The sequence below is a fragment of the Mobula birostris genome, chromosome 9, assembly GCF_030028105.1.
Source record: "Mobula birostris isolate sMobBir1 chromosome 9, sMobBir1.hap1, whole genome shotgun sequence".
NCBI classification, from domain to species: Eukaryota; Metazoa; Chordata; class Chondrichthyes; order Myliobatiformes; family Myliobatidae; genus Mobula; species Mobula birostris.
The window spans coordinates 111,412,503-111,439,394 of NC_092378.1; the positions used below are offsets into that span (position 1 = coordinate 111,412,503).

The following is a 26,892-nucleotide window of genomic DNA, read 5'->3' on the forward strand; positions in this document are numbered from 1 at the left end:
GTATCCAGGATGGTAAACTTATTGTTCAGGGGAATGGCTACAGGGGTGCTCTGCACTACCTGTCTGCTCACCTTCGCTTTCCCCCCTCTGACTGTCACCCAACGACCTGCTTCCGCCAGCCTTGGTGTGACTACCTCCCTGTAGCTCTCATCTATGACTGCCTCATTCTCCCTTATGAATCGAAGGTCATCCAGCTGCTGCTCCAGATTCCTTACATGGTCTTCCAGATCGCCCAGCCGTATGCACTTCTGGCAGATGTGACTCTGCGGGAGAGGGGCGTTCTCCCAAGACTGCCACATCTCACATGAGAGGCACATCACCGTCTCAGGAGACATTGTAAAAACTAATTGCGAGCTAGCTTGTCCTCCGCCTCTTCTTGTCGAAGCCTCTCGAGTCAAAGCCTCAAAGCTCCACTCCTTCACTGGCCCACTCACGCTCAATGATTTGTCAATGATTTATGTCAATGATTTGGATGATGGAATTGATGGCTTTGAGGCTAAGTTTGTGAACAATACAAAGATTGGTGGAGGGCCAAATTATGTTGCGGAAGCAGGGAGGATGCAGAAGGACTTAGACAAATTAGGAGAATGGGCAAAGAAAAGGTAATGGAATACAGTGTTGGGATGTGCATAGTCATCCACTTTGGCAAAAGGAATAAAAGCATGGACTATCTTCTAAATGAAGAAAATTCTAAAGTTTGAGGTTCAAAGGGACTTGGGAGTCCTCATGTTGGATTCCCTAAAGGTTAACTTGCAGGGTGAGTTGGTGGTGAGGAAGGTAAATGCAACGTTAACATTCATTTCGAGAGGACTAGAATATAAAATCAAGCTTGTAATTCCAAGGCTTTATAAGGCATTGTTGAGGCCACACTTGGTGTATTGTGAGCAGTTTTGGCCCCTTACCTAAAAAAGAATGTGCTAACACTGGAGAGGGTTCAAAGGAGGTTCTGGAATTGAAGGGCTTATCATATGAGGAGTGTTAGATATTTCTGGGCCTGTACAAGCTGCAATTTAGAAGAAGAACAGGGAATCTCCTTGAAACCTGTCGAACGTTGAAAGGCTTGGATATAGTGGATGTGGAGAAATATTTCCTATAGAGGGAGAGTCTAGGACCAGAAGGCGTAACCGCAAAATAGAGAGATGTCCATTTAGAATGGAGATGAGGAGGAATTTCTTTAGCTAGAGGGTGGTGAACCTGTGGAATTCATTGCTACAGGTGGCTGTGGAGGCCAGGACATTGAGTACATTTAAAGTGGAGTTTGATAGATTTTTGATAAGTCAGGGCATGAAAGGTTATGGGGAGATGGCAAGAGAATGGGGTTGAGAGGGAAAGGAATCAGCCATGATCAAATGGCTTCCTCCAGAAATGTTTGCAAAGAGATCCTCTATCCTGGGCAGAGGGTATTGATCTATTTCCAGTATTGGGTTGATGGTGACCTTAAAGTCACCACAGATCCTGGCAGACACATTCTTCATGGCTACTGGGACCACTAGTATTCCCATGTGCTCCACTCAATCTTGAAAAGAATTCCTTCAACTTCCATGCAATCTAGCTCACTGGCTACTTTATCGTGGATGGTATAAGGAACCGGACAGGCTTTGTAAAACTTGGAAGTGGCATTTTCACTTAACACTATTTTACCCTTGATGTGTTTGAGTTTTCCAATGCCATCCTTGAACACTGCTGTGGCATCATCCAGTACCTTTTTAAATTCACTTTCAATTGACTGTTTTTCATGCAAATGGTGGATGGACCTCCAAACAAGTTGTAGTTGGCTCAGCCAGTAATGGCCCGAAAATACCAGCCCTCCTGTTTTTACCACATAGAAGCCAAATGTGGCTTGTTGGGTGTTGTATTCCACTGTTATGAATGTCATTCCCACAGGAGTTATCTTTTCTCCAGTACAAGTTCTTAGTTGGATATCTGTAGGCTTCAGTTCAGTATCTTTGAAATGCCATCAAACTCATTTTGTGGAATGACTGAAACAGCTGAGCCCATGTTCAATTCCATTTTAATTAATTGGCTGTTTTCTTCTGGTATAAGCCATAATGCTAATCTCTTGTTAGTTTTCACATGTAAATCCTAAGGCTAAGCAGTTCAGTGTCACTCTCATCATTATCAGATTTTTCATCAATAACAAGCAGATTAGTGAATATTTTGAAACTGGAACTTGACTTTTTAGCATTTTCTCTTCCTAGTGCAGTCCATCTATTTTTGTCTGCCCAACATACTCTTTGTATGTGTCCTACTTTGTGGCATTTTTTGCAAGTTTTCTCTTTAAACCTGCATTGGTCTGGTGTACGTGAGCCCCTGCAACAACGGTAACACAATTTGTTAGGCCAGGCAGTTTTGTTTATGCTCATGTTCATTCCTGACTGCAACTCAGCTATGTCTCTGGCTGCTTTTTCCACTGATACAGCGATTTCAACTGATGTTTTAAGCATGAGTTATGCTTCAAGTAGGAGCCATTTTTGAATGATTTCTTGTTATATTCCACAAACTAAACAATCTCGCAGTGCATTATTAAGCCCATCACTGAACCAACAATGCTCAGACAATTTCTTCAATTCAGCTACATAAACTTAAATGGACTCCCCTTTCTTTTCATTCTGCTTATGAAACCTAAAGCATTCTACAATCAACAATGCTTTTGTTTCTAAGTGTTCTTGCTTTACATTCATGATATCAGCAAAGTTATTTTCAGCTGGTTTGACTGGAGTAAGCAAACTCTCTGCTTTTCCATCCATTGCACTCAGCAACATTGGCAATCGTTGTTCATCAGCTATTTCATTTGCTTGAAAGTACTGTTCAGTTTGTTCAGTATACATCATCCAGTTATCTGTTGTCAAACAAATGCGTCTATCCTTCCAAATTAGCCAGCCTTTACTGTTTTTTTAAAATTTATTGTTGTGATCGCCCGATATTCACTGTTTATGAACCTGTGGCCGTACACATTGCTTGTTAATTTCGTCTGTTTTTCTGCCTTTTTAAAAACTTGAATATCTCTCTCTCCCTCTGAAGAAAAACATGCTGTGCTTCAATTTGTAGGGAGTCGTCTTGAGTTTGTTTTAAAACTTCCTTGTCGCTACTGTTATGTTTTGTAACTCCAGAAACTAATCAAAAGAAAAACACGGGAGCTAAGATTCTTCTCCAAGTGAGGTCTTCACATATGACATTGTGGCATAATGATATATACCATTCACATACTTCTTACATATAACCCATTACCAAACAAAGAATGCTTAATCAAACTATATATACACACAAACACAATAGTACTCAAATATTTAATACATTACAGCGTGAGTGTGGAATGAGCTGCCAGCAAAATGATAGATGCGGGTTTGAATTTGACATTTAAATTAAGTTTGTATAAGTACATAGATGGGATGTTTATGGAGGGCTATTGTGTGGATAACAGTTGGCCATGGACTACATAGGGTGAGGGGCCTGTTTCTGTGCCGTAGTGCTCAATGACTCCATGTTGAATTCAGGTGCTCTGAGCGTACACAGAAGATCTCATAGGATTTTGTTCTTTAATAAAGCACAAGAGGTTCAGTTATTTTATAGGCAAAAATCCTAGCGTCAATGCTAATTAACTTAAATCACCTTTTGTTTCAGTGCAACATGTAAATTGATGCCAGAACAACACTGAGAAATACATTTCAATGTATATATGCTCGGAAGTCAACGATTAAGAAGGCTCTTGTAACATGTTGTGTGAGTTCTGAATTTGTAAGATATTCTGTGACGCTTTTTATCTTCCTTCAGCTTGAGGAATTTCGCCAACACAAATTGGCTATGCTGCTTCCCAGGGTTATAACTAAATCTCTTTAGAAAATCTTAAAGTGGACAAACACAGCCCGTTACTTCACACGTTCTCAGAGTTTCGGAGCTGACTTAAGATGGAAAACTACAAATCCCAGCGTGCATCTCTCGACGAACACGCTGTGTACAGTTCATGTTAACGTGTGTTCATTACGTTTGCTGGCTGAAGGCAGGAAATGGAAGTTGTGGTAACGGGGAGATTGTAGCTTGTCCAACGCGTCGGGGCACTGAGATACTCTGGCGGGTGAGAGCTTGTTGGAAGTAGGGTGTTGTGGAGGCCTGGCAAATCTGGACTACAGCAAGGTATCACTTGTTAGCCTGAAGCGAGCGGGCCGCGTGGTTGCCATGGTTGCCTCGCTAAATTGTATTGGGCCTGAAAAGAGCAGAGGGGCTAGGACAACCCTGAAGCTGGACAGCTGAACCTAGCTTGGGTGTCTGTTCACAAAATCCCAGATCACCTCGAACTTGTGTGTGTGTGTCTGTCCGTCCGTCTGTCTTTTAATCATGTTTTCCATTGTGGCCGATAAAGAATTAAATAGTCTAAATTGTTGGAAATGTGCTTACCACTGATGTATAAAGATGGTTTTTTTTTTGACATTGTAACCTGGTCCGTTTAAATCAAGATACCCCCATCACCTACTATAATATTTAACTGTTTTGGAGGATTAACAAGATATGATTTTCTCCTCTCACTGTATGGTGTGAAATTCATTTTTAATGGAAAAAAGGAATTTGTAAGGAAATGCCCAAGCAACCACATATAGAAGGAATAAAACAGAAAATAGAATTTATCAGGTTAATCAGCATCTTTAGAAGGAGAATCAGTTAGCCCTTTGGCAGTTCTCAATTGAATTCAGAATGTTGGACCTCATGTGGTTTAGGATATTGTATTTCTGCTCTGATTCTGTGGATTATGAAGTGTATGCAGCATCCTATGTGGTTTGAGCATGTGGATTAGGTAAAGGAGTAGGCTGCTCCCTTCTTTGAGCCTGTTTCACGTTCAATAATATGGTTAATCAGATAGTAATCACAATTCTGTATTGTTGCCTACTGGTAAACTCTCCCCCCATGCAAGGATGAATGTAATTTTCATTTCTTATTTGTGTGCCAAGCTGTATGGGTCCTAATGCCCTTCAACATCGGTGACGTGGAGAGGGGAAACTTGCAGCATAGGCAACTGCCAGTCTTCCATACAACCTTGCCCAGGCCTGCGCCCTGGAAACCTTCCAAGGTGCAAATCCATGGTCTTATGAGACTAACGGATGTCTATATATTTGTGTTATTTATATCACTAATGTTGCTAATTTAATCATTTGTACAAATGAATTGGCCACTTTCTTACCATTAAAGCATACTGCACCTTCGCTTAAACTGCATCGCTTTGAAACCTTCTCTTCAGCCCCCACCCTTTCCAGTTCTGATATAGTTAGTGTCTTGGCTTGACACTTGATGTCATTCAGTTGACTTCATTTTCTTCTTTCGATGTTGCCTGATGTGTTGATCTTTTCCAGCATTTTGTGTGTGCTACTTCACACACCACAAGCTTTTGTTTTCCACAGTCACTGCAGTGCAGTGGGCCATGAACTTAATGCCAGATTTTAGATTTTTTTTTTGTGAACACTTGTACTTAGACTGTGTTAGCTGGCTTGAAGTCATATTTGATTTATATCTTCTTGAAGAGATGGGAGTATAGAAAGTGGTCCACATTTCCAGAGTCTTGTAATGGACCTGTATTCTGCTGCGATGCACTGTTGTGAAATGGGAGCCATTTGATTTCCTTCTGAATTAATTATTTATGGCTGTTTCTCTCTTGCATCAGTGATAATGCAAGCTAGAGTCATGCAAAATTGTGTCATCACTCCCAATATTGATCCAAATCTTTCTTGCTGCCGTATTGCAGTTTGGTTCCAGCTGGAGTGGATACCTGCACTCCAAAACCAAGGTCACTCATTTGTCTGAACAGCACTTGCACTCTTGTATTGTAATAATTAACTTCAGCCTTGTATGCAGTACATTGCGACTGTGAATGAAGATTAAAAGTAACAAAAGAACCATCAACAGTTCTCTTACACAGCAGAGGTTGGCCACTATGCTTTTAATTAAATGTAGTTTATTAATTTGGATGAAATTAATGATAAAAACTCCAATCCATGCCTTTTTCATGAGATCCAATTTTGATTTTTGGGAGCTAGCTCTGTAATACTGTAAATTATTTATCCTCACATGAAGTATTTACGCTGTATTATATATAAACTGGTAGCATTATGATGCCTGGCTTCACTTTTAATCTTCTGAATCTTGTTAATTTTATGCATTCCTATAACATCCTAATTCCAAAGGCCATGACCATAGTTATGTAATTTCTCCTCATAATTTAATCATTGGAGACACCTGTCATCCAAATAAATGCTTTCTGTAATTTGTTTCTGTGGTTTGAAAATTGCATGTGTTAGTCTGTTGTTTAACAAATGTAAGAGGTGGAAAATCAGCAGTTACAGACAAGTTAGCCCAATATCTTGGTCAGATAGTTATTGGAGTCTAGATTGAAATGGATGAAGACCACATGTATAACAAATTAGAATGCTTTTGGGTGTTACAAGGTCCCTCATGAGAATGCTATTAAAAGTGCATTGCAAGCTTGCCCAGTTGATGGCAAATAATGACCATGTTTTATGTGGCAGAAGCAAATACAATTAATTGGAGAGAGTATGTTCAAAGAGTGGATCCTCTAATTGGCAAGATGTGACTAATGGTGTCCTGCTAGTATTGGGGTCTCAAAATATTTACTATACACACTCTCCCTCTCTCCCCTTCCTTTCTTCCCCCTCCCATCCAAACCTGAGTGCATCAACTCCATTTAGAGCCCATTATGAGAATATACCAGAGAAGACACTGAAGAGCATACACTCAGTGCAACATCAGCCGAATGACAAGGCAATGTTTGTGTGCGTGTGTAAGGAATGCTTACCAAGTGCTCTCTGTCACACACATGGTCAAATTGCTTTTCTGACCAAACAGCAGAATGAGGAAGAAATGTGATTGAAGTGACTTTGACCATGGAATGATTGTTAGTGCCAGACAAGGTTTTTTGAGTATCTCAGAAACTGCTGATCTGATATTTTCATGCACAAGTGTCTCGAGTTTACAGAGAATGGTGCAAAAATTTAAAAAATATATATTTAGATGAAAACAAAAGACCACTTGTTCAAGTTTGCTAATATTGCAAAAATAGAACATGGACAGTAGGCTATTTGGCCTCTTATACTTGCTGAATCCCCTTGAGATTTGAAGGTGTTTATAATGGATGATTTCATGGAAGTCTTTTCTCTTGGGTGGGGGTGGGCGCGGTGGGGGGGGGGTTGTGATAATTTAATACCCTTGCGTACTTCCTTTCTGTTACTTTGCTTGTGTTACTATTGCCAAGTCTCTGTCCCTGATTAATCTCTATGTTAATATACTTTGGTTCTGAAAGGTCAGTGACCTGAAACTAATTCCATTTTTCTCAGATGCTATTAGATTTCATGAGAATTTCCAGCAAATGTGCTTTTACTGCAGCATTATTTGGATTGGGATGAACTTAATTCATACATGTTAAACATTAAGTGTGTTTAACTTTAGAACATAGTACACCATACAGGCCCTTCGACCCACAATGCTGTACCAACCTTTTAATTTACTCCAAGATCAATCTAATGCTTCCTTCCCACATACTGTAGCCTTTTTTTCACCTGCCTTTCTAAGAGTCTGTAAGTGTCCCTAATGTATCTAATCTACAGTTGCAAAGAAAAAGTTTGTGAACTCTTTGAAATTGCCTGGTTTTCTGCATTAATTACTCATAAATTGTGATCTGTTCTTCATCTAAGTCACAATAGTAGACAAACACATTTTGCCTAAGCTAATAACACACGAACAAATACAGAAGCTATTTGGAGTCAGCTGTACCAATCAATGAGATGAGACCGGAGGTGTGGTTTGTAGATGTGCCCTGCCCTATAAAAAAGACACACAATGTGAGGTTACTGACAGGGTCTGTTCTTCTCAAGAAGGATCTGTTACTGTGCACCATGCCTTGATCAAAACAACTTACGGAAGACTTCAGAAGAATTGTAGAGATGCATGAAGCTGGAAAAGGCTACAAAAGCATTTCTAAAGACCTGAATGTCCATCACTCCACAGTAAGAGAAATTGTCCACAAATGGAGGAAATTCTCTCCCTAGAGTGGGTGTCCTGCAAAGATCACACCAAGAGCAGAATGTGCAATGCTGAAGGAGGTCAAAAAGAACCCAAGGGTAACAGCAAAAGACCTGTAGAAATCTTTAGAATTTGCCGAAGTCTCTGTTCATGTGTATGCAATAAGAAAAACACTGAACGAGAATGGTGTTCATGGAATGACACCATGGAGGAAACCTGTGCTCTCCAAAAAAAAAAACATTGCACATCTCAAGTTTGCAAAAGACCCCCTGGCTGTTCCACAACACTTCTGGGACAATGTTCTGTGGACAGATGAGACAAAAGTTAGACATTTTTGGCAAAAATCCACATTGCTACTGTAAGGGTTTTCTTTTATGTTACTGTGAAGGCTCATAAAATGTCTTCTTTGTTATGTAATTTAAAAAATAGCTTTTCTGTAATAATAACTGCGATGTAAGGAGTGTTTTCTCTCTCTCTGCTTATTTGGGTTATATTATTGATAAGAGAAGGAATGAACCAATTGGGATAGATGTTATTCTTTCTTGTGTGTCTGTAAGCTATTGTTTGCGTGGGCTTTGAGGCAGAAAGCACAATGGGGACAGAGAGAGGAGACACGACGCTGTAAGCTGGCCAACAGGACAGACCCCGAGCGGGAGTCCAAGGCCCAGGGTCTTCGGCGAGGAGAAGAGACGAAGACAGACTCGTGTGGAGCGTCTGGTCGACCACCGTGTTTGGTCCCAGGCAGCGGGTTGAGGTGGTCGGAGGGGATCGAATGGTGGAAAGAGGACCCTGTTACTTGAGCTCCAACTGTTGTGCACGAAGTGGTTGAACTTTGATAAGTTTGGTGCCTTTTACTTTCCTTTTATGTTTTATCTCTATTAATTACATAGTTCCAGTAAGATCTATAAAGTGTAATCATTTATCGCATGTGGTGTATTGTCTGTTATTTGACGGGGCGGGGTACATCACACAGCATCCACACAAACTTGATTACCCAGTTTGGCAGGGCCGAAGGCTGCTTCCCCTAGACAAAAGCGAGTTGAGCGAGCCTGAGGCTTTCCAGGGGGCTACATTTGGGGGGCTCGTCCAGGATTGGATTCAGTGGTGTGCTGTGTGATTGCCCTGTTTAAATTAGTGCTGCTGTGTCTCTGTGAGATTGCGGTTAGTAATGTGTGTCTCTGTGCGATTGCTGCTTATTACTGCATGCGTGTTGGGTGGGGTCTTTGTTTGAGTTCAGACTAGCACTGACGAGTTGTTGGTGGGGCTGCCAGTGTCTGTTGGTGCCCAGGTGAGGTGGACCATGGGCTGTCCATACTGTTAGGAGAGGGAGGAAAAAATGATCTGATTTGGGAGTAGTGTCTGCGAATAAATGTTCCAGCTATGGCAGGCTTCACTTGGCTTTTGGGATATTGTCCACCCCTAAAGGGCGGAGGCATATGAGACGTGGGGTACAACCTATCTGGTCTTGGCATCTTATCTATTTTAATGTTTTAAAGAAAGTTCCAATGCATCTTCTTTCTTAATGTCAACATGTTCCAACATTTTAGCTTGTTCTACGCAGTCCTCACTGGTGCACACTAAGCAAAATATTCATTAAGATCCATCTGTGCCTTCTCCAGCTCCAGGCACATGTTTCCTCTTTTATTGGTGATTGATCTTACTTTGACACTATTCATCCTCCTGTTCTTGATGTATGTGTAGAACGCTTTGGGGTTTTCCTTAATTCTACTCGCCAAAGTCTTCTTGTATCTCTTAGCTCTCCTAAGTCCCATTTTCAGTCTCCTTCCTGGCTGCTGTATAACTCTCAAGAACCTTGATTTCTAAACCTTAAGTATGCTTCTTTCTTCCTCATGACTAGATCTTCCAATTCTCATGTCAACCATGGCTCCTTCACCCTGCCATTCTTTCCTTGCCTCAATGGGAAACTTATTAGAACCTTGTGCTCCTTAAACAACCTTTACATTTCCGTTATGCATTCCTTGAGTACATCTGTTCTCAAGTTAGGCTCCCAATTTTGCCCTCCCCTATTTAAATACTTTATCATACTTTCTGCTCCTATCCCTGTCCAATGCTGTGGTAAAGGTCAGGGAATTGCGATCACTGTCTCTGAAATGTTCACTCATTGAGAGATCTGCTGCCTGACCATGTTCATTGCCTAGTACTAAATAAAGAATTATGGCTTCTCTAGTCTGCTTGTTCCCTTAAGTTTTATCATTGAAATTACTATTAGTACACTCAAGCCTTGTTATTTTCCCCAAAATATTTAAGTCGTCCTTTATTCTTTTAAAAAATAATTGGCTGGGTTACAATAAGTAATCTACAGTGCCAAAGTACCATATTTTAGACCTGTATGAATCATGCTTTTGTATATAGCAGTATATTTATAAACATAAGAGAACAATTAGTTTGTGCTTGCCATATAAAGATTCAAAGGTAGAATCTGCCTTCATTGGTTCTGTACAAGCTGTGCTATAGTACAAAATGATATGAGAACTAAGCAATCCTTGATCTGAATAAGAACCTTTTCTATAGTGTAGAAAACAAGTGTCCCTCGGTTGATTCCATTATCAGAGCTCTGTTCACAGCTTAATTGATCCAAGAGCAATCTACAACACTTCCTTCACTTTTTTGATTACTTTTTCTTTACACTTCCTGCAGTTTCTACAAATTATATTAAAACATAGAAACAGAGAAAACCTACAGCACAATACAGGCCCTTCGGCCCACAGTGCTGTGCCAAACATGTGCTTACTTTAGACATTACCTAGGGTTACCCATAGCCCTCTATTTTTCTAAGCTCCATGTACCTATCCAAGAGTCTCTTAAAACACCCTATTGTAGCTGCCTCCACCACTGTCGCCAGCAGCCCATTCCATGCACTCATCACTCTGTTTTTAAAAAAAAATCATCAGTTAAAATCTAAACAAGCCTGATGCATTTTGGGAACAAGTCCTGTGGACTGATGAAGTTAAAATAGAACTTTTTGGCTGCAATGAGCAAACGTATGTTCAGAGAAAAAAGGGTGCAGAATTTCATGAAAAGAACCCCTCTCCAACTGTTAAGCACAGGGGTGGATTGATCATGCTTTGGGCTGGTGTTGCAGCCAGTGGCATGGGGAACATTTTACTGCTTGAGGGAAGAATGAATTCAATCAAATACCAGCAAATTCTGGGAGCAAACATCACACCGTCCGTAAAAAAGCCGAAGATGAAAAGAGAATGGCTTCTACAACAGGATAATAAACCTAAACACACCTCAAAATCCGCAATGGACTGCCTCAAGAGGTGCAAGCTGAAGGTTTTGCCATGACCCTCACAGTCCCCCGACCTAAACATCATCGAAAATCTGTGGATAGACCTCAGAAGAGCAGTGCATGTAAGACGGCCCAAGAATCTCAGAACTAGAAGCCTTTTGCAAGGAAGAATGGGTGAAAATCCCCCAAACAAGAATTGAAAAACTCTTAGCTGGCTACAGAAAGCATTTACAAGCTGTGATACTTGCCAAAAGGGGTGTTACTAAGTACTGACCATGCAGGGTGCCCAAACTTTTGCTTCGGGCCCTTTTCCTTTTTTGTTATTTTGGAACTGTAAAAGATGGAAATAAAAAAGTAATCTTGCTGAAAATGTTAAAGAAATGTGTCATCTTTAGCTTTATGCCTTTTGGAAATCAGGTCATCTTTTACTCGCTTAACTATTCACAGTAACAGAAATTTTGACCAGGGGTGCCCAAACTTTTTCATGCCACTGTATCTCGTCTGGTCCCGGTGACATCCAACTTGATTCTTTCCAAAAGCTCCAGCACATCCTCTTTCTTGATATCTATATGCTCGTGCTTTTCAATCCGCTGTAAGTCATCCCTACAATAGCCAAGGTCCTTTTCCATAGTGAATACTGAAGCAAAGAATTCATTAAGTACCTCCGCTATCTCCTTCGGTTCCAAACACACTTTTCCACTGTCACACTGGATTGGTCCTATTCTGTCACATTTTATCCTCTTGCTCTTCACATACTTGTAGATTGCCTTGGGGTTTTCCTTAATCCTGCTCACCAAAGCCTTCTCATCTCCCCTTCTGGCTCTCCTAATTTCATTCTTTAGCTCCTTCCTGCTAGCCTTATAATTTCCTAGATCTCTATTATTAGCTAGTTTTTTTGAATCTTTCATAAACCTTTCTTCTTGACTAGATTTTCAACAGCCTTTGTACACCATGGTTCCTGTATCCTACTATCTTTTCCCTGTTTCATTGGAACGTACCTATGCAGAACGCCATGCAAATATCCCCTGAACATTTGCCCCACTTCTACCGTACATTTCTGCCATTTCCCTGAGAACATCTGTTCCCAATTTATGCTTCCAAGTTCCTGCCTGATTGCTTCATATTTCCCCTTACTCCAATTAAACACTTTCCTAACTTCTCTGTTCCTATCCCTTTCCAATAAAGGAGATAGAATTGTGATCGCTATCTCCAAAATGTTCTCCCACTGAGAGATCTGACACCTGACCAGGTTCATTTCCCAATACCAGATCAAGTACAGCCTCTCCTTTTGTAGGCTTATTTACATATTGTGTCAGGAAACCTTCCTAAACACACCTAACAAATTCCACCCCATCTAAACCCATTGCTCTAGGGAGATGCCAATCAATATTGGGGAAATTAAAATCTCCCATCACGACAACCCTGTTATTATTGCATATTCTATGCCAGTTGTTTTTTTTCACAAACTGAAGTCTGCAAATTCATACTGGTCTCTTTGGCAATTGTTAACACTCTGGCAAGAGAAACATATCATTATAAAACTGTCTAGGATTTATTAAGTTAGCAAATATATCAGTGGGCCTAATGAATTTTGGAAATCTGTAGACATTCATAAAGATGTCACAGGTGTTATAAAGCTTGACACTTTTACATTTTCATTTGCTGTAATGTCACCTAGGCATGGGGAAAGGCAAAGCAGAATAGGAGAGTAAACTCAAGATATTGTAAGAAGTGTATGAGCTTCTATGGGTATGTAAGAAGGAAAAGATTAGTGAGGATTTGTGTCAGTCCCTTACAGAGATGGGTGAATTTCTAATCGTGGTTCACATTATAGTTTTGGAGAAGTCAGGTTTGCTAAATGAGGAGCTATTGAGTAGATTAGGCTTATACTTTGTCAAGAAACTTAGATTCTAACAGAGCTCAACTACCTAGATATACAAATTTCAAAGTGTATTTATTATCAAAGTATGTACACATTATAAAACCTTGAGAGGAAAAATATAAGTAAACAGCATTCAGAATTGAAGTTTTATGAAAGACATGAAGCCAGGTGTCACTGCAGCTGGAGTAGGCCACAGCCTCAGTTCATTGTAGAACCAAGTAAATGTCACGGGACCACAAACATGAAGCCAGGCATCACTGCAGCTGGAGCAGGTCACATCCTTAGTTCAGCGCAGAACCGAGTACAGGTTTCCCCCGCCATCCAAAGGTAAAGCGTTCCTATGAAGCGGTTCGTAAGCCAAAATGCCGTAAAGCGAAGAAGCAATTACCATTTATTTATATGGGAAAATTTTGTGAGCGTTCACAGACCCAAAAATAACCTACCAAATCATGCCAAATAACACATAAAACCTAAAATAACAGTAACATATAGTAAAAGCAGGAATGATATGATAAATACACAGCCTATATAAAGTAGAAATACTTCTCTACAACGAATGCCTGCACAGATCTCCTTAGCGAAAATCTCACGCAAGCGCTGTTGGCATAAACGTGCTCTCCAGTAACCTTTAAACTATGAAGCTGCCAAATCTACCAAATAACACGTAAAAATACACAGCCTATATAATGTAGAAATAATGTAGGTACAGTGTAGTATCACTTACTGGAATTGGGAAAACAGCGCCGAGCACACTGATGATGGTGTGTTAGACTGAGTCGTCGCAGGTTGGGGTAGTGCAGTGGCCCCCACCCTCCAGGCCACCGACCGATACATTGCTGCGAAGAACGCAGCGGTAGCCGAGAGGCACACAGCACATCTTTAAGAAAAAAGCCAAAATAAGCATGCTAATTAATTAGGTGCTGCCCGGCATGTAAATGTCGGCCCAGATCAGAGGCGATTGCCAATTGCATCGCCTCTGATCTAGGCTGACAATTACATGCTAGGCGGCACCTAATTAATTAGCATGTTTATTTCGGCTTTTTTCTTAAAGATGTGCTGTGTGCCTCCTGGCTACCGCTGCATTCTCCACGAATTGGTACAATATCTGTCTGGGGCCCGGGGGTTGGCGTGGTGGGACACGGGGGTGTCATCTCATCGTCTGTTTCCATTAGAGCAGACAGCTCATTTTCTCCTATGGCGCCCGCCTCCATGTCAAAGGTTGAGGTTCGTCGTCTGCTGTGGCTGATGCAGAAGGCTTGCTTGACTGCTGAGCCTCGCGCATTTTTCTATCATACAGTTCTTTGTAAGCACTCAAACCATCCTGCAAATATTCCCTAAACCTACGTACCCTTTCAAAATTAAAGTCGTACTTTATTATTGCAGCGAAAATCTCACGCAGTTGCTTCACTTTCGCTACTGCATTCGGTTTCGATTGTTATCCCTTCCTCTTCCAATTGCATTAGCTCTTCATCTATCAGTTCTTGGTCATGGGATGTCAAAACCTCTTCAACATCATCTTCGTCAGCTTCCACAAGCCAAACTCACTTTGTCCTTGCTTCGTTCACCACGATCGAAACGCTTAATTATGTCTAGTTTTAAGCTAAGTGTAACACCCTTACGAGCTCTTTCAGGCTTTTCCGATGCCTTAGAACTCACCTTGCTAACGGCTGCTCAATGCAACGTGTTTAAGCAATGCTGTTCCGAATCCAGGGGAGAGCGATTGCTCGGGATGTGTGCTGCCTTTCTTCGTAACAGTGAAAACACTTTCTGAAAGCGCAAACAGGGTACTGATGTAGGTCTTTCATAACAGTGAAGTTTTGTAAAGCGAACGTTCAAAAAGCGGGGGACGCCTGTAAATGTCATGGAGTAGTGAGCAGAAATGGCTTGTTTCTTGCCTCTGGTTCTGACACCCTGATTTCTGGCCCGGTCCAAACATCAGGTCATTCCATGCTCTCAGACAGCTCTGGGACTTGGACCTCTCCGCCATGATTTGGCCCGTACCTGACCTTTCCAATTCAGCCCTGCGCTTAAATTGATCAGACTTTGAGGCACTCCTTGCTCCCACCTCTGCTCGCCTAGCCTCACCGCTGCATGCCTTTCCATTGTTCGTGGTGGTCATTATTAATAAAGTGTTATTAATGAGGTGTTTAGTAGAATGAGGAATCAAGAACCACCTGACTATCGTTGTACATAATCAATAAAATTTAATGTCTGGTACACCAAGTAATTAGGAAAACAAACAATATGTTGACCTGAAAGGGAAAAAGCACCTTAATAAATGGAAGTAAAAGCATCTGAACTGGAATTGTGGAAAGTCACAGTTAGATTGCACCTGGGTATTATGCAGAGGCCTGCTACCCCTAGCTAAGAAAGGAAATACTTGTAATAGGAAAATTGGAACAAATGTTCTCCAGATTGATGATTTTAACCTTTGAGGAAAGTTTAGAAAAAGTAACCTATATTGGGAATCTCTCTTAATTTCGTTATGTTCACCATTTAATAATAATTCATCCTTTTTGTGAGCTTATTGACTAAAAGTATCATTACCTCATTCACTTGGCATAATTGTGGAAAATATCCTTGGCCAGTCCTCATCTTATTTGATATTTGTACTCTGGTAAGAGTTGCCAGTTGCTGTTTAGAAATTGGAACCATTACTTTCCTTTCTTTTTCAAACATACTATCCTTGCTTTGGCAAAGATTAAATAACTTGGCCCAGGCAAAGGATCTCACCAGTGGTGCTTCTTGTCTCTTTGGCAGTAATGTTTATTGCTTTTGTAAGCTCTATTATTAATTATTTTTTTTACCATCCTTTAAGAAGAATAAATTGAAATATTTGTCTTTTACTGGAAATAGAATTTTAAAAATTATTTCTTTCAGGTTGATATCTCAATAATGGCAGATATTTTCAGCTACTGTGATTGGACCAACTTGCAGTTTAAAATGGCTATTCTGGCTGTTGCTTTCAACCCATTGTTCTGGAATATTGTGAGTATAAATATTGCTTCACACTTTTGCATTTTTATTTGAACATTTTGTCATCTAATTCATCGAGTACCTATCCAAATATGAATAATTAACAACTACAAGCTGATCAGTCAGTTCACTGAAAATGCATTTTAAGTCATTCTCGAGACCATTTGACACTCATTTTCCAACTGTATACTGTGCAGATGCAATTTATTGTAGTGATAATGACATAAAGAATAAAACAAGTTTAGAGAAATAAAATTACTATAATGTCTCACTCCTGCTTATCAATAACTTCTGTTTTTTGTCAGGTCCCTTAGATCTGTCCCAGTTGTTGAAACATAGGGTCCCACCATTTCTGGGACCTCTGCTCAAGTGCCTTTATTACCTTAACTTTGAATCTCAGATTCTGCTTCATGTAAACATTTTCCTCCAACTTCAGTAAGAGGTTAAAGTGCCTGCACTTCGCAGCAATTCAGTTTTGGCAGAAATCTAAAGCATTTTTGCACTCGTAGTGTTAAATAGAGTACAGAATTTAAAAAAACATGAAACAGTGCAGAAAGGAAAAAAATATGGTAAAACAAAAAATTAAATCAATATTAACAAAGACAAACATCTGAAAGTAAATCTATTAAAACTAAAGTGAGGGAGAATATTAAAAGATTAGAAAAATATTGTCTTTCTTTAATTCCTTTCTAAATCCCTATCAGCCATTTCCTTGATGCTTATCTAATAGTTTTAATTTGGCCTTTGCTTATACTGCAGATAATAATGTAGTCCTTCTGTCTAACTTTCTGTTTCAGGGCATTACAAAGAGTTAAAGAAAAGGAATTGTTTAATAGTATCTGTTAATTGCATAGCAAACAGTGCCATTTATTTAAGTAGTGATGGAAATAAGTTGCTTTACTATCAATGTCTCCTCATTATGAAGTTAAGATTTTTAAGTATTCTAAAGCATGTGCAGAGACAAATCAGAAATCTCTCTCTACCATTGGACTTTTAATGATTAAGCAGACTTGTCTAATTACTTTTGCATACCGAGGTATTATTAATAAGGCAATGACCCAGTCAAATTTATTTTCAAGTTTAAAAGCTTATAATGAAGATGTTTAATTATGCAATGTTGTTTGTTTTACCATTCTGCAATTAAAAATGCTTTTTAGGCAAAGCACAGCATTTCTGCTTCATTTTTCATTTCTTTGGACATTTGACTGAGCACTTTGAAAGTGAACTTGGGTGATGTTATTTCTTATACAATGTTTTGTTTGAAGTCCAACATTAAGATTAGTCAACTCCAGATTCTTGTTGCACATTGAGGGACCAGGATTGCAAGAAACTGCTCAATAGAGAAAAACAAAAATTGGACTTAAAATGGAGAGATCTCTTTTTCTCAATCATTCTTAACTGGAGAAATGAAAAAGAGCATCCATTCAGGACTTTTAATGATAACCTGAAGAGCAGTCGGTCAGGATCAATTCCAAGGAGCATCAACATGCAATGTTCTTCATAACAACTCACTATCAGTTAATGACAAGACATCATGTAATAATCTCCATACTGACATGAAAGCTGCCAATAAGCACAATGTCCAACTTCTCGGCTTCAGATTTGCTATGCCCATTGTTTTATCTACTTCATGCATCAGATTTCATAGTCTTGGCCTCACATTGATTTGTGATGAAGTAATTGTTGGGAATGATAAACCAAGTAAGCATTTGCTGGAACCTTCTGCCTCATAGGTAAGAGTGCTTAGTTCAAAAAAAAACAAGCTTCTGGAGGGACTCATTGGGTCAGGCAGAATTTGTGGAGGTAAAGGAATAATCAACAATCTGGGTTAAGACCCTGCACTAGGGCAGTTGTTAGTTTGAGGACTAGTGCAAAAAGTCATAGATTAACATGAGTACCAAGGTAATGCTGTATGATTGGAAAATTTGTTTTTTGAATGTGATGTTAAACAGAAACCTTTTATCTCAGCTAAATTTAAATAAGCCATGGCATTTTTTTCAAAGAAATATGGGGAATGAGGCAGTGTTCTGGCAAATATTTATCAGTCAATATCACTGAAGTATAACTTTGTCCTTATTACAAAGTTCTTTGTAATTCTTACAGGTTGGTTACGTTCAACATTTCGAATGTTGAAAGGGTTGGACAGAGTAGATGTGGAAAGGCTGTTTCCCTTGGTGGGTGAGTCCAGGACAAGAGGCCACAGTCTTAGAATTAGAGGGTACCCATTTAAAACAGAGATAAGGAGAAAGTTTTTTAGCCAGAGGGTCGTGTATCTCTGGAATTTGTTGCCACATACAGCTGTGGCAGCTCGATCATTGAGGGTGTTTAAGGAGGAGATTGATAACTATCTAATTAGTCCAGGGTATCAAGGGATGTGGGGAAAAAGCCGGAAATTGGAACTAGATGGGAGAATAGTTTAGCTCATGGTGGAGTGGCGGAGCAGACTCGATGGGCCGAATGGCCTGCTTCTATTCCTTTGTCTTGTGATCTTGTGATTTTCTACATTACAATGATTATTCTTCCATGAGTATCTATTTTGATGTAATCTATTTCAGGATATCCTGAAGGGGCAGTGAAAAGTGTTGAATAAATGCAAGGGGTCTTCAGAAAATTTGCATATGATTCGTATGTTGTCTATGTGCATGATGCTAGAGAATGTTGGAAGTGTCACTGGAATTATTAGATAGCTATTAAAGCAGTAAACGGTATTCCATCCAGAGAAATGTGGAATACTGCATTTTGAGATGGTAAATATAGCAAAGGAATACACTGAACTTTGGGAAGTATAAAGGAACAGAGCACATTCAAAGTCCCGTGAAGGCCAAGTCGATATGGTGGTTAATAAGATTTTGGAATACTTCCGAGATAGTTGACACATGTAAAAGAGTTTTGACCAGTGACCAATCTGGACATCGAAAGTTTGAGAGGTGGGGATTTCACTCAAGTCCACTGCCCGAGTCGAAAAAGGCAGCAGTGGGTTGCAGCAGTGTAATAATGTTATGACCAACAACCAATCTGCACTTGAGATTGATTAGCAAGGGCAAATTAAAGGAAGGCAGAGGTAAGTGCAGCAGCTGTTGTCAGAGTGGTGATCTTGAGGCTTTAACACTTTGAGGCTTCAGTCAGAAAGCAAAGAAAAGAAAAGTGCTTGGGTTAAGCTTCCCCCCCCCCCCCCCCCCACCGCCCACTTCCTTTCTTTATATCTGCTTAGCTAGGACAGTAGAGGTGCCAGACAGGATAGTTGAATGCTCCCGTTACGGGATATGGGAAGGCAGGGAGATGCCTAGTGCCCCTGATGACTACAACTGCGAGAAGTGCATCCAGCTGTAGCTTTTAACAATCGGCGTTAAGGAGCTGGAGCTGGAGCTGGATCTGGATTAACTCTGGATCGTTTGGGAGGCTGAAGGGGTGATAGGTAGTACATATAGAGAGGCAGTTAAACCCAAGGTGTAGGACACAGAAAACTAAGTGACTGTCAGGAAGGAGAAATGGGTTAAGGAGCCAGGGCAGAGTGGCCATCCCCCTCAACAACAGGTATATCATTTTGGATACGGTTGGGGCGGTTCACCTAACACATGAGTGTCACAGTTGTTGGGTCTGTGGCTTTATAACTCAGAAGTTTGGAAGGGAGGAGAAGAGCATGCTGTGGTGATGGGGGATTAGTTAGGGGAACGGGCAGGTGGTTCTGAGGAAGAGAACGAGATTCCTGGATGGTATGTTGCCTCCTGCGTGCCAGGGTCTGGGACATAAGACCATAAGACAAAGGAGCAGAAGTCGGCCATTCGGCCCATCGAGTCTGCTCTGCCATTTTATCATAAGCTGATCCATTCTCCCATTTAGTCCCACTCCCCCGCCTTCTCACCATAACCTTTGATGCCCTGGCTACGCAGATACCTATCAATCTCTGTCTTAAATACACCCAATGACTTGGCCTCCACTGCTGCCCGTGGCAACAAATTCCACAGATTCACCACCCTCTGACTAAAAAAATTTCTTCGCATTTCTGTTCTGAATGGGCGCCCTTCAATCCTTAAGTCATGCCCTCTCGTACTAGACTCCCCCATCATGGGAAACAACTTTGCCACGTCCACTCTGTCCATGCCTTTCAACATTCGAAATGTTTCTATAAGGTCTCCCCTCATTCTTCTAAACTCCAAGGATTACAGTCCAAGAGCGGATAAACGTTCCTCATATGTTAACCCTCTCATTCCCGGAATCATTCTAGTGAATCTTCTCTGTACTCCCTCCAACGTCAGCACATCCTTTCTTAAATAAGGAGACCAAAACTGTCCACAGTACTCCAAGTGAGGTCTCACCAGCGCCTTATAGAGCCTCAACATCACATCCCTGCTCCTATACTCTATTCCTCTAGAGATGAATGCCAACATTGCATTCGCCTTCTTCACTACCGACTCAACCTAGAGGTTAACCTTAAGGGTATCCTATACAAGGACTCCGAAGTCCCGTTGCATCTCAGAACTTTGAATTCTTTCCCCATTTAAATAATAGTCTGCCGGTTTATTACTTCTGTCAAAGTGCATAACCATACACTTTCCAACATTGTACTTCATTTGCCACTTCTTTGCCCATTCTTCCAATCTATCCAAGTCTCTCTGCAGACTCTCCGTTTCCTCAGCACTACCAGCCCCTCCACCTATCTTCGTATTGTCAGCAAACTTAGCCACAAAGCCATCTATTCCATAATCCAAATTGTTGATGTACAATGTAAAAAGAAGCGGCCCCAACACAGACCCCTGTGGAACACCACTGGTAACCGGCAGCCAACCAGAATAGGATCCCTTTATTCCCACTCTCTGTTTCCTGCCAATCAGCTAACGCTCTATCCATGTATGTAACTTTCCCGTAATTCCATGGGCTCTTATCTTGTTAAGTAGCCTCATGTGTGGCACCTTGTCAAAGGCCTTCTGAAAATCCAAATATACAACATCCACTGCATCTCCCTTGTCTAGCCTACTGGTAATTTCCTCAAAAAATTGTAATAGGTTTGTCAGGCAGGATTTTCCTTTAAGGAATCCATGCTGAGTTCTGCCTATCTTGTCATATGCCTCCAGGTACTCTGTAACCTCATCCTTGACAATCGACTCCAACAACTTCCCAATCACCGATGTCAAGCTAACAGGTCTATAATTTCCTTTTTGCTTCCTTGCCCCCTTCTTAAACAGTGGAGTGACATTTGCAATCTTCCAGTCCTCCGGAACCATGCCAGAATCTATCGACTTTTGAAAGATCATCGCTAATGCCTCCGCAATCTCCACAGCTACTTCCTTCAGAACACGAGGGTGCATTCCATCTGGTCCGGGGGATTTATCTATCTTTAGAGTATTCAGCTTCCTGAGTACTTTCTCTGTCATAATTGTGACTACGCACACTTCTCTTCCCTGCCACCTTTGAGTGTCCGGTATACTGCTGATGTCTTCCTCAGTGAAGACTGATGCAAAATACACGTTCAGTTCTTCTGCCATCTCCTTATCTCCCATTACAATTTCTCCAGTATCATTTTCTATCAGTCCTATATCTACTCTCACCTGTCTTTTACTCTTTATATACTTGAAAAAGCTTTTAGTATCCTCTTCGATATTATTTGCTAGCTTCCTTTCAATCTTTTCCCTCTTAATGACCTTCTTAGTTTCTTTTTGTAAGGTTTTAAAAACTTCCCATTCCTCTGTCTTCTCACTAATTTTTGCTTCCTTGTATGCCCTCTCCTTTGCTTTAACTTTGGTTTTGACTTCTCTTGTCAACCATGATTGCATCTTTTTTCCATTTGAAAATTTCTTCTTTTTTGGAATATACCTGTCTTGTACCTTCCTCACTTCTTGCATAAACTCCAGCCACTGCCAGTGTCCCTTTCCAGTCAACTTTGGCCAGTTCCTCTCTCATGCCACTGTAATTTCCTTTACTCCACTGAAATACCAACACATCAGATTTCGGCTTCTCTTTTTCAAATTTCACAGTGAACTCAATCATGTTATGATCACTGCCTCCTAAGGGTTCCTTCACCTCAATCTCTCTAATCACCTCCAGTTCATTACACAATATCCAATCCAGTACAGCCGATCCCCTAGTGGGCTGAACAACGAGCTGTTCTAAAAAGCCATCTTGCAGACAATCTACAAATTTTCTCCCTTGAGATCCAGTGCTGACCTGATTTTCCCAATCCACTCGCATGTTAAAATCCCCCACAATTATCATAACACTGCCCTTCTGACAAGCCTTTTCTATTTCCTGTTGTAATTTGTAGTCCACATCCCTGCTGCTGTTTGGAGGCCTATAAATAACTGCCATCAGCGTCCTTTTACCCCTGCGATTTCTTAGCTCAACCCATAAAGATTCTGCACCTTCTGATCCTATATCACCTGTTTCTAATGATTTAATATCATTTCTTACCAATAAAGCCACGCCTCCCCCTCTGCCTACCTTCCTATCCTTCCGGTACACTGTGTATCCTTGGATGTTCAGCCCCTGGAGACATGCATCCTTTAGCCACGTCTCAGTGATGGCCACAATATCGTACCTGCCAATCTGTAGCTATACGACAAGATCATCCACCTTATTCCTTATGCTGCGTGCATTTAAGTATAACACCTTAAAGACCAGTATTTGATACTTTTCGTTTTGATTTCACTGCAACTTTATTGCACTGCAACTCATCCCAATGGCTACAAATTTGCCCCATCACCTGCCTGTCTTTCCTGATATCTTTACTGCTCACTATCTTAGATTTATTTCCTTTTCCTCTGCTATGTCATTCCAGTTCCCGTCCCCCTGCCAAATTAGTTTAAACCCTCCCTAACAGCTCTATTAAACTTTCCCACCAGGATGCAGGTCATCTCAAAGGAGTCCTCAACATTGTTAAGTGAGAAGTAGATCAGCCAGAGGTCGTGGTCCATATAGGTACCAATGACATGTGTAGGACGAGTGACGAGGTTTTGCAAAGGGATTTCATGGAGTTTGGTGCTAAGTTAAAGGACAGGACTTCCAAGGTTGTGATCTCAGGTTACTTCCTGTGCTATGTGCTAGTGAGGCCAAAACTAGGAAGATTAAACAGTTTAATACATGGCGAAGGAATTGGTGTAGGAGGAGCGACATAAGATTTTTTGGATCATGGGCTCTCTTCCAGGGAAAGTGGGACCTGTACAGGAGGGATGGTTTGCGTCTGAACTGGATGGGAACTAATATCCGAGTGGAAAGGTTTGTTAATGCAGTACGGTGGGGTTTAAACTAGAGTTGCAGGGAGATGGGAAACAGAGTGCCAGGACATTTATTGGAGGGGTTGTGGAGGCTGATGTTGGTAATACCTCAGACAAAATCAGGAATCTAAAGATTGAGCATGATGCGATGAGTGTCCTGAGCTGCGCATATTTCAATGCAAGTATCATAGGAAAGGTGAATGAGTTCAGGGCACAGATTAACACCTGGAATTATGAAGTTGTAGCCATTAGTGAGACCTGGTTACGGGAGGAGCAGGACTTGCAGGTCAATATTCCTGGATTCCATTGTTTTAGACGTGACAGAACGAAAGTGATTAAAGGAGAAGAGGTGGCGCGACTAGGCAGGGAAATTGTCACGGCTATACTCCGTCAGCACAGACTGGAAAACTCAACTAGTGATGTGTTATGGGTGGAAATGAGAAATAAGAAAGGTAATACCACTTTAATGGAGCTATATTACAGACTACCCAACAGTCCTAGGAATTTAGAGGACCAAATTTGTAAAGAGATCAGACTGTTGCAAGAAACATAAGGTTGTTATAGTAGGTGATTTTAACTTTCCACATTGATTGGGAATCCCATACTGTAAGAGGACTAGATGGGACAGAGTTTGTCAAATGTGTTCAGGAAAGTTTCCTTCATCGATACGTAGAAGTCCCGATGAGAGAGCGTGTGTGATACTAGATCTGTTATTAGAAAATGAGACAGGGCAGCTGACAGAAATTTGTCAGGGAACACTTAGCATCTGTCATTAGTTTCAAAGTAAAAGGGAAAGGTACATCGCATCCAGAGTTTCTCTGATTAGCAGATGATTTCCCTCCACACCTCTCTGACGTAGTGGGGAATTGTGTACGAGTCAAGTTACAGCAGTGGTTTGCCATTACCTTCTGCCGGGTGAGTTTCCAAAGAGATCACCAGCTCGTAACCCAGCACGGATGGAAAGTATGCAGGGGAGCTGGCTGGGTTCGAACTGGGGACCTTTCGTCCCGAAGTCCAGCACTGATGCCACCACGCCACCAGCCAGGTCCAGTTTCAAAGTAAATATGCAGAAAGATAGGTCTGGTTCATGGGTTGAGATTCTAAATAAGAGAAAGGTCAATTATGATGGTATCAGAACTGACCTGGTAAGTATGGTTTGGGACAGGCTGTTTTCTGGCAAAAGTGCGCTTGGAAAATGGGAAGCCTTCAAAAATGAAATTTTGAGAGTACAAAGCTTGTGTGTGCCTTTCAGAATAAAAGATAACGATAGTAAGTGTATGGAACTAGTGTAGAAGTGTAAGTCTTGGTTTTCAAGAGAAATTGAGGTCCTGGTTATGAGAAAAAAGGAGGTGCATAGCAGGTATAAGCAAGCAGGAACAAATGAGGTGCTTGTGGAGTACAAGAAATGCAAGAGAATACTTTTAAGAAAGAAATCAGGAAGGCTAAAAGAAGACATGAAGTTGCTCTAGCAAACAAGGTGAAGGAGAATCCTAAAGGATTCTACAGGTATGTTAAGAGCAAAAGGATTGCAAGGGACAAAACTGGTCCTCTGGAAGACCAGAATGGTAGTCCATGTGTTGAATTAATTTTTTTTGTATCTGTATTTACTCTGGAGAAGATACAGAATCTAGAATGAGACAAAGCAGCATCAACTTCATGACCCCTGTACAGATTACAGAGGTGGAGGTGTTTACTATCCTGAGGCAAATCAGGTTGGATAAATCCCTGGGGCCTGACAAGATTTTCTCTCGGACACTACAGGAGGTGAGTGCAGAAATTGCCAGGGTCATAGATGAGATACTTAAAACATGCTTAGCGACAGGAGAGGTACCAGATGATTGGAGGATAGCCAATGTTGTTCCGCTGTTTAAAAAGAGTCTCCAAACAGAAACTAGGAAATTTATAACTGTAGGCTTGTGAGTATGACGTCAGTGGGGAAAGAATTCTAAGGGATCAGATATATGTATTTGGTATTTGATCAAGTATTTGGGTAGATGTGGACTGATTTAAGGATAGTCAGCATGGCTTTGTGCACAGTAGGTGATGTCTAACCAATCTTGTAGATAATTTCAAGAAAGTTACCAGTAAAATGGATGAAGACAAGGCAGTGGATGTTGTCTATATGGACTTCAGTAAGGCATTTGACAAGGTTCCGCATGGGAGGCTGGTCAAGAAAGTTCATTCACTTGGCACTTGGGATGAGGTAGTACATTGGATTGCACATTGGCTTTGTGGGAGAAGCCAGAAAGTGGTAGTAGAGGGTTGACTCTGACTGGAAGCTTGTAACTAGTGATGTGCCACAGGGTTCAATTCTGGGTCCTTTGTGGTTAGTCATCTTTATCAATGATATGGATGATAATGTGGTTAACTGGATCATCAAATTTATGGATGACACCAAGACTGGGAGTGTAGTGCACAGTAAGGAAGGCTATCATGGCTTGCAGAGGGATCTACATCAGCTGAAAAAATAGGTTAAAAATGGCAGATGGAATTAAAGTGTGAGGTTTTGCACTTCAGTAGGACTAACCAGGCTAGGTCTTACACAGTGAACTGTAGGGCACTGAGGAATGTGGTAGAACAAAGGGATCTGGGAATACAGGTTAGATAGGGTCATAAAGAAAACTCTTGGCACATTGGTCTTCAATGTATTGAGTACAGAAGATGGGATGTTATGTTGAAGTTGTATAAGATGTTGGTGAGGCCTAATTTGGAGTATTGTGTGCAGTTTTGGGCACTTACCTACAGGAAAGATGTAAACAAGGTTGAAAGGTACAATTTTTCACCTTTCACCCTCAAACCATCACCTTTGGTTGCAGTCCCACCCAACTGCAGTGAAATGGGTAGAATGGTGCAAGATGAATAATCAGGTCATTATGAATACCTACTTTAAAAACCATCCAAGACGCTTGTGGACCTGGAAAAGTCCAGGTGATAACACCAGAAATCAAATTGACTTTATTACTATAAACCAAAGATTTAGAAACTCAGTGACTCAATGCAAAACATATCCAGGTGCAGACTGTAATAATGACCATAACGCAGTAGTATGTCATGCTAAAGTAAAACTTAAAAAAAACTAAAGAAGCAAATACCTGAACAATCCCTTGACTACTTGCAGTTAATTAAAGAAGAAAACTTAAGACAAAAATTTACAATTGAAGTAAGGAATAGATTTCAAAGTCTAGAAATAGAATCTGTTGAAGATGATAGCAATCATGTAGAAATGAAATTGAACTCTCTAAAGGATGCCTTGGTATAATCAGCAAAGTCAGTGATTCTTAAAAAAGAAAAAAGCACAAAGAATAAATGGATTGCAGATGAAATCAAAAATCTAATGGAAGAAAGAAAATCCTATAGAGTATAAGTCCTTAGATAAAAAAGTTAAAAGCTTATGTCAAAAAGCCAAAGAAGAATGGTTAAACCAGGAAGGTGAGCAAATAGAAAGAATCCCTATTACTGATCCAAAAAGGTTACATCAACAAATCAAGAATATCACTGGTAAAAAGCATCTCTGTTCTTCAGGTGGATGTTTGAAAGCAAAGGATGGTACCATT

General features: G+C 40.7%; 1 protein-coding gene across 2 annotated transcripts in view; it reads left to right on the forward strand.

Moving 5' to 3' along the window:
- Positions 1-3,971: 3,971 nt before the first annotated feature.
- Positions 3,972-26,892, forward strand: part of pemt (phosphatidylethanolamine N-methyltransferase) — a 123,061-nt gene continuing 100,140 nt past the window's right edge. The window contains exons 1-2 of one of the 2 annotated variants that reach the window (XM_072268614.1): positions 3,972-4,072; positions 16,035-16,142. In XM_072268614.1, coding sequence (XP_072124715.1) covers positions 16,050-16,142 — 93 coding nt within the window. In that variant the 5' untranslated portion in view covers positions 3,972-4,072; positions 16,035-16,049. Of the gene's footprint in view, positions 4,132-16,034; positions 16,143-26,892 lie in introns of both variants that reach the window. The other variant, XM_072268613.1, reaches the window with a different exon arrangement.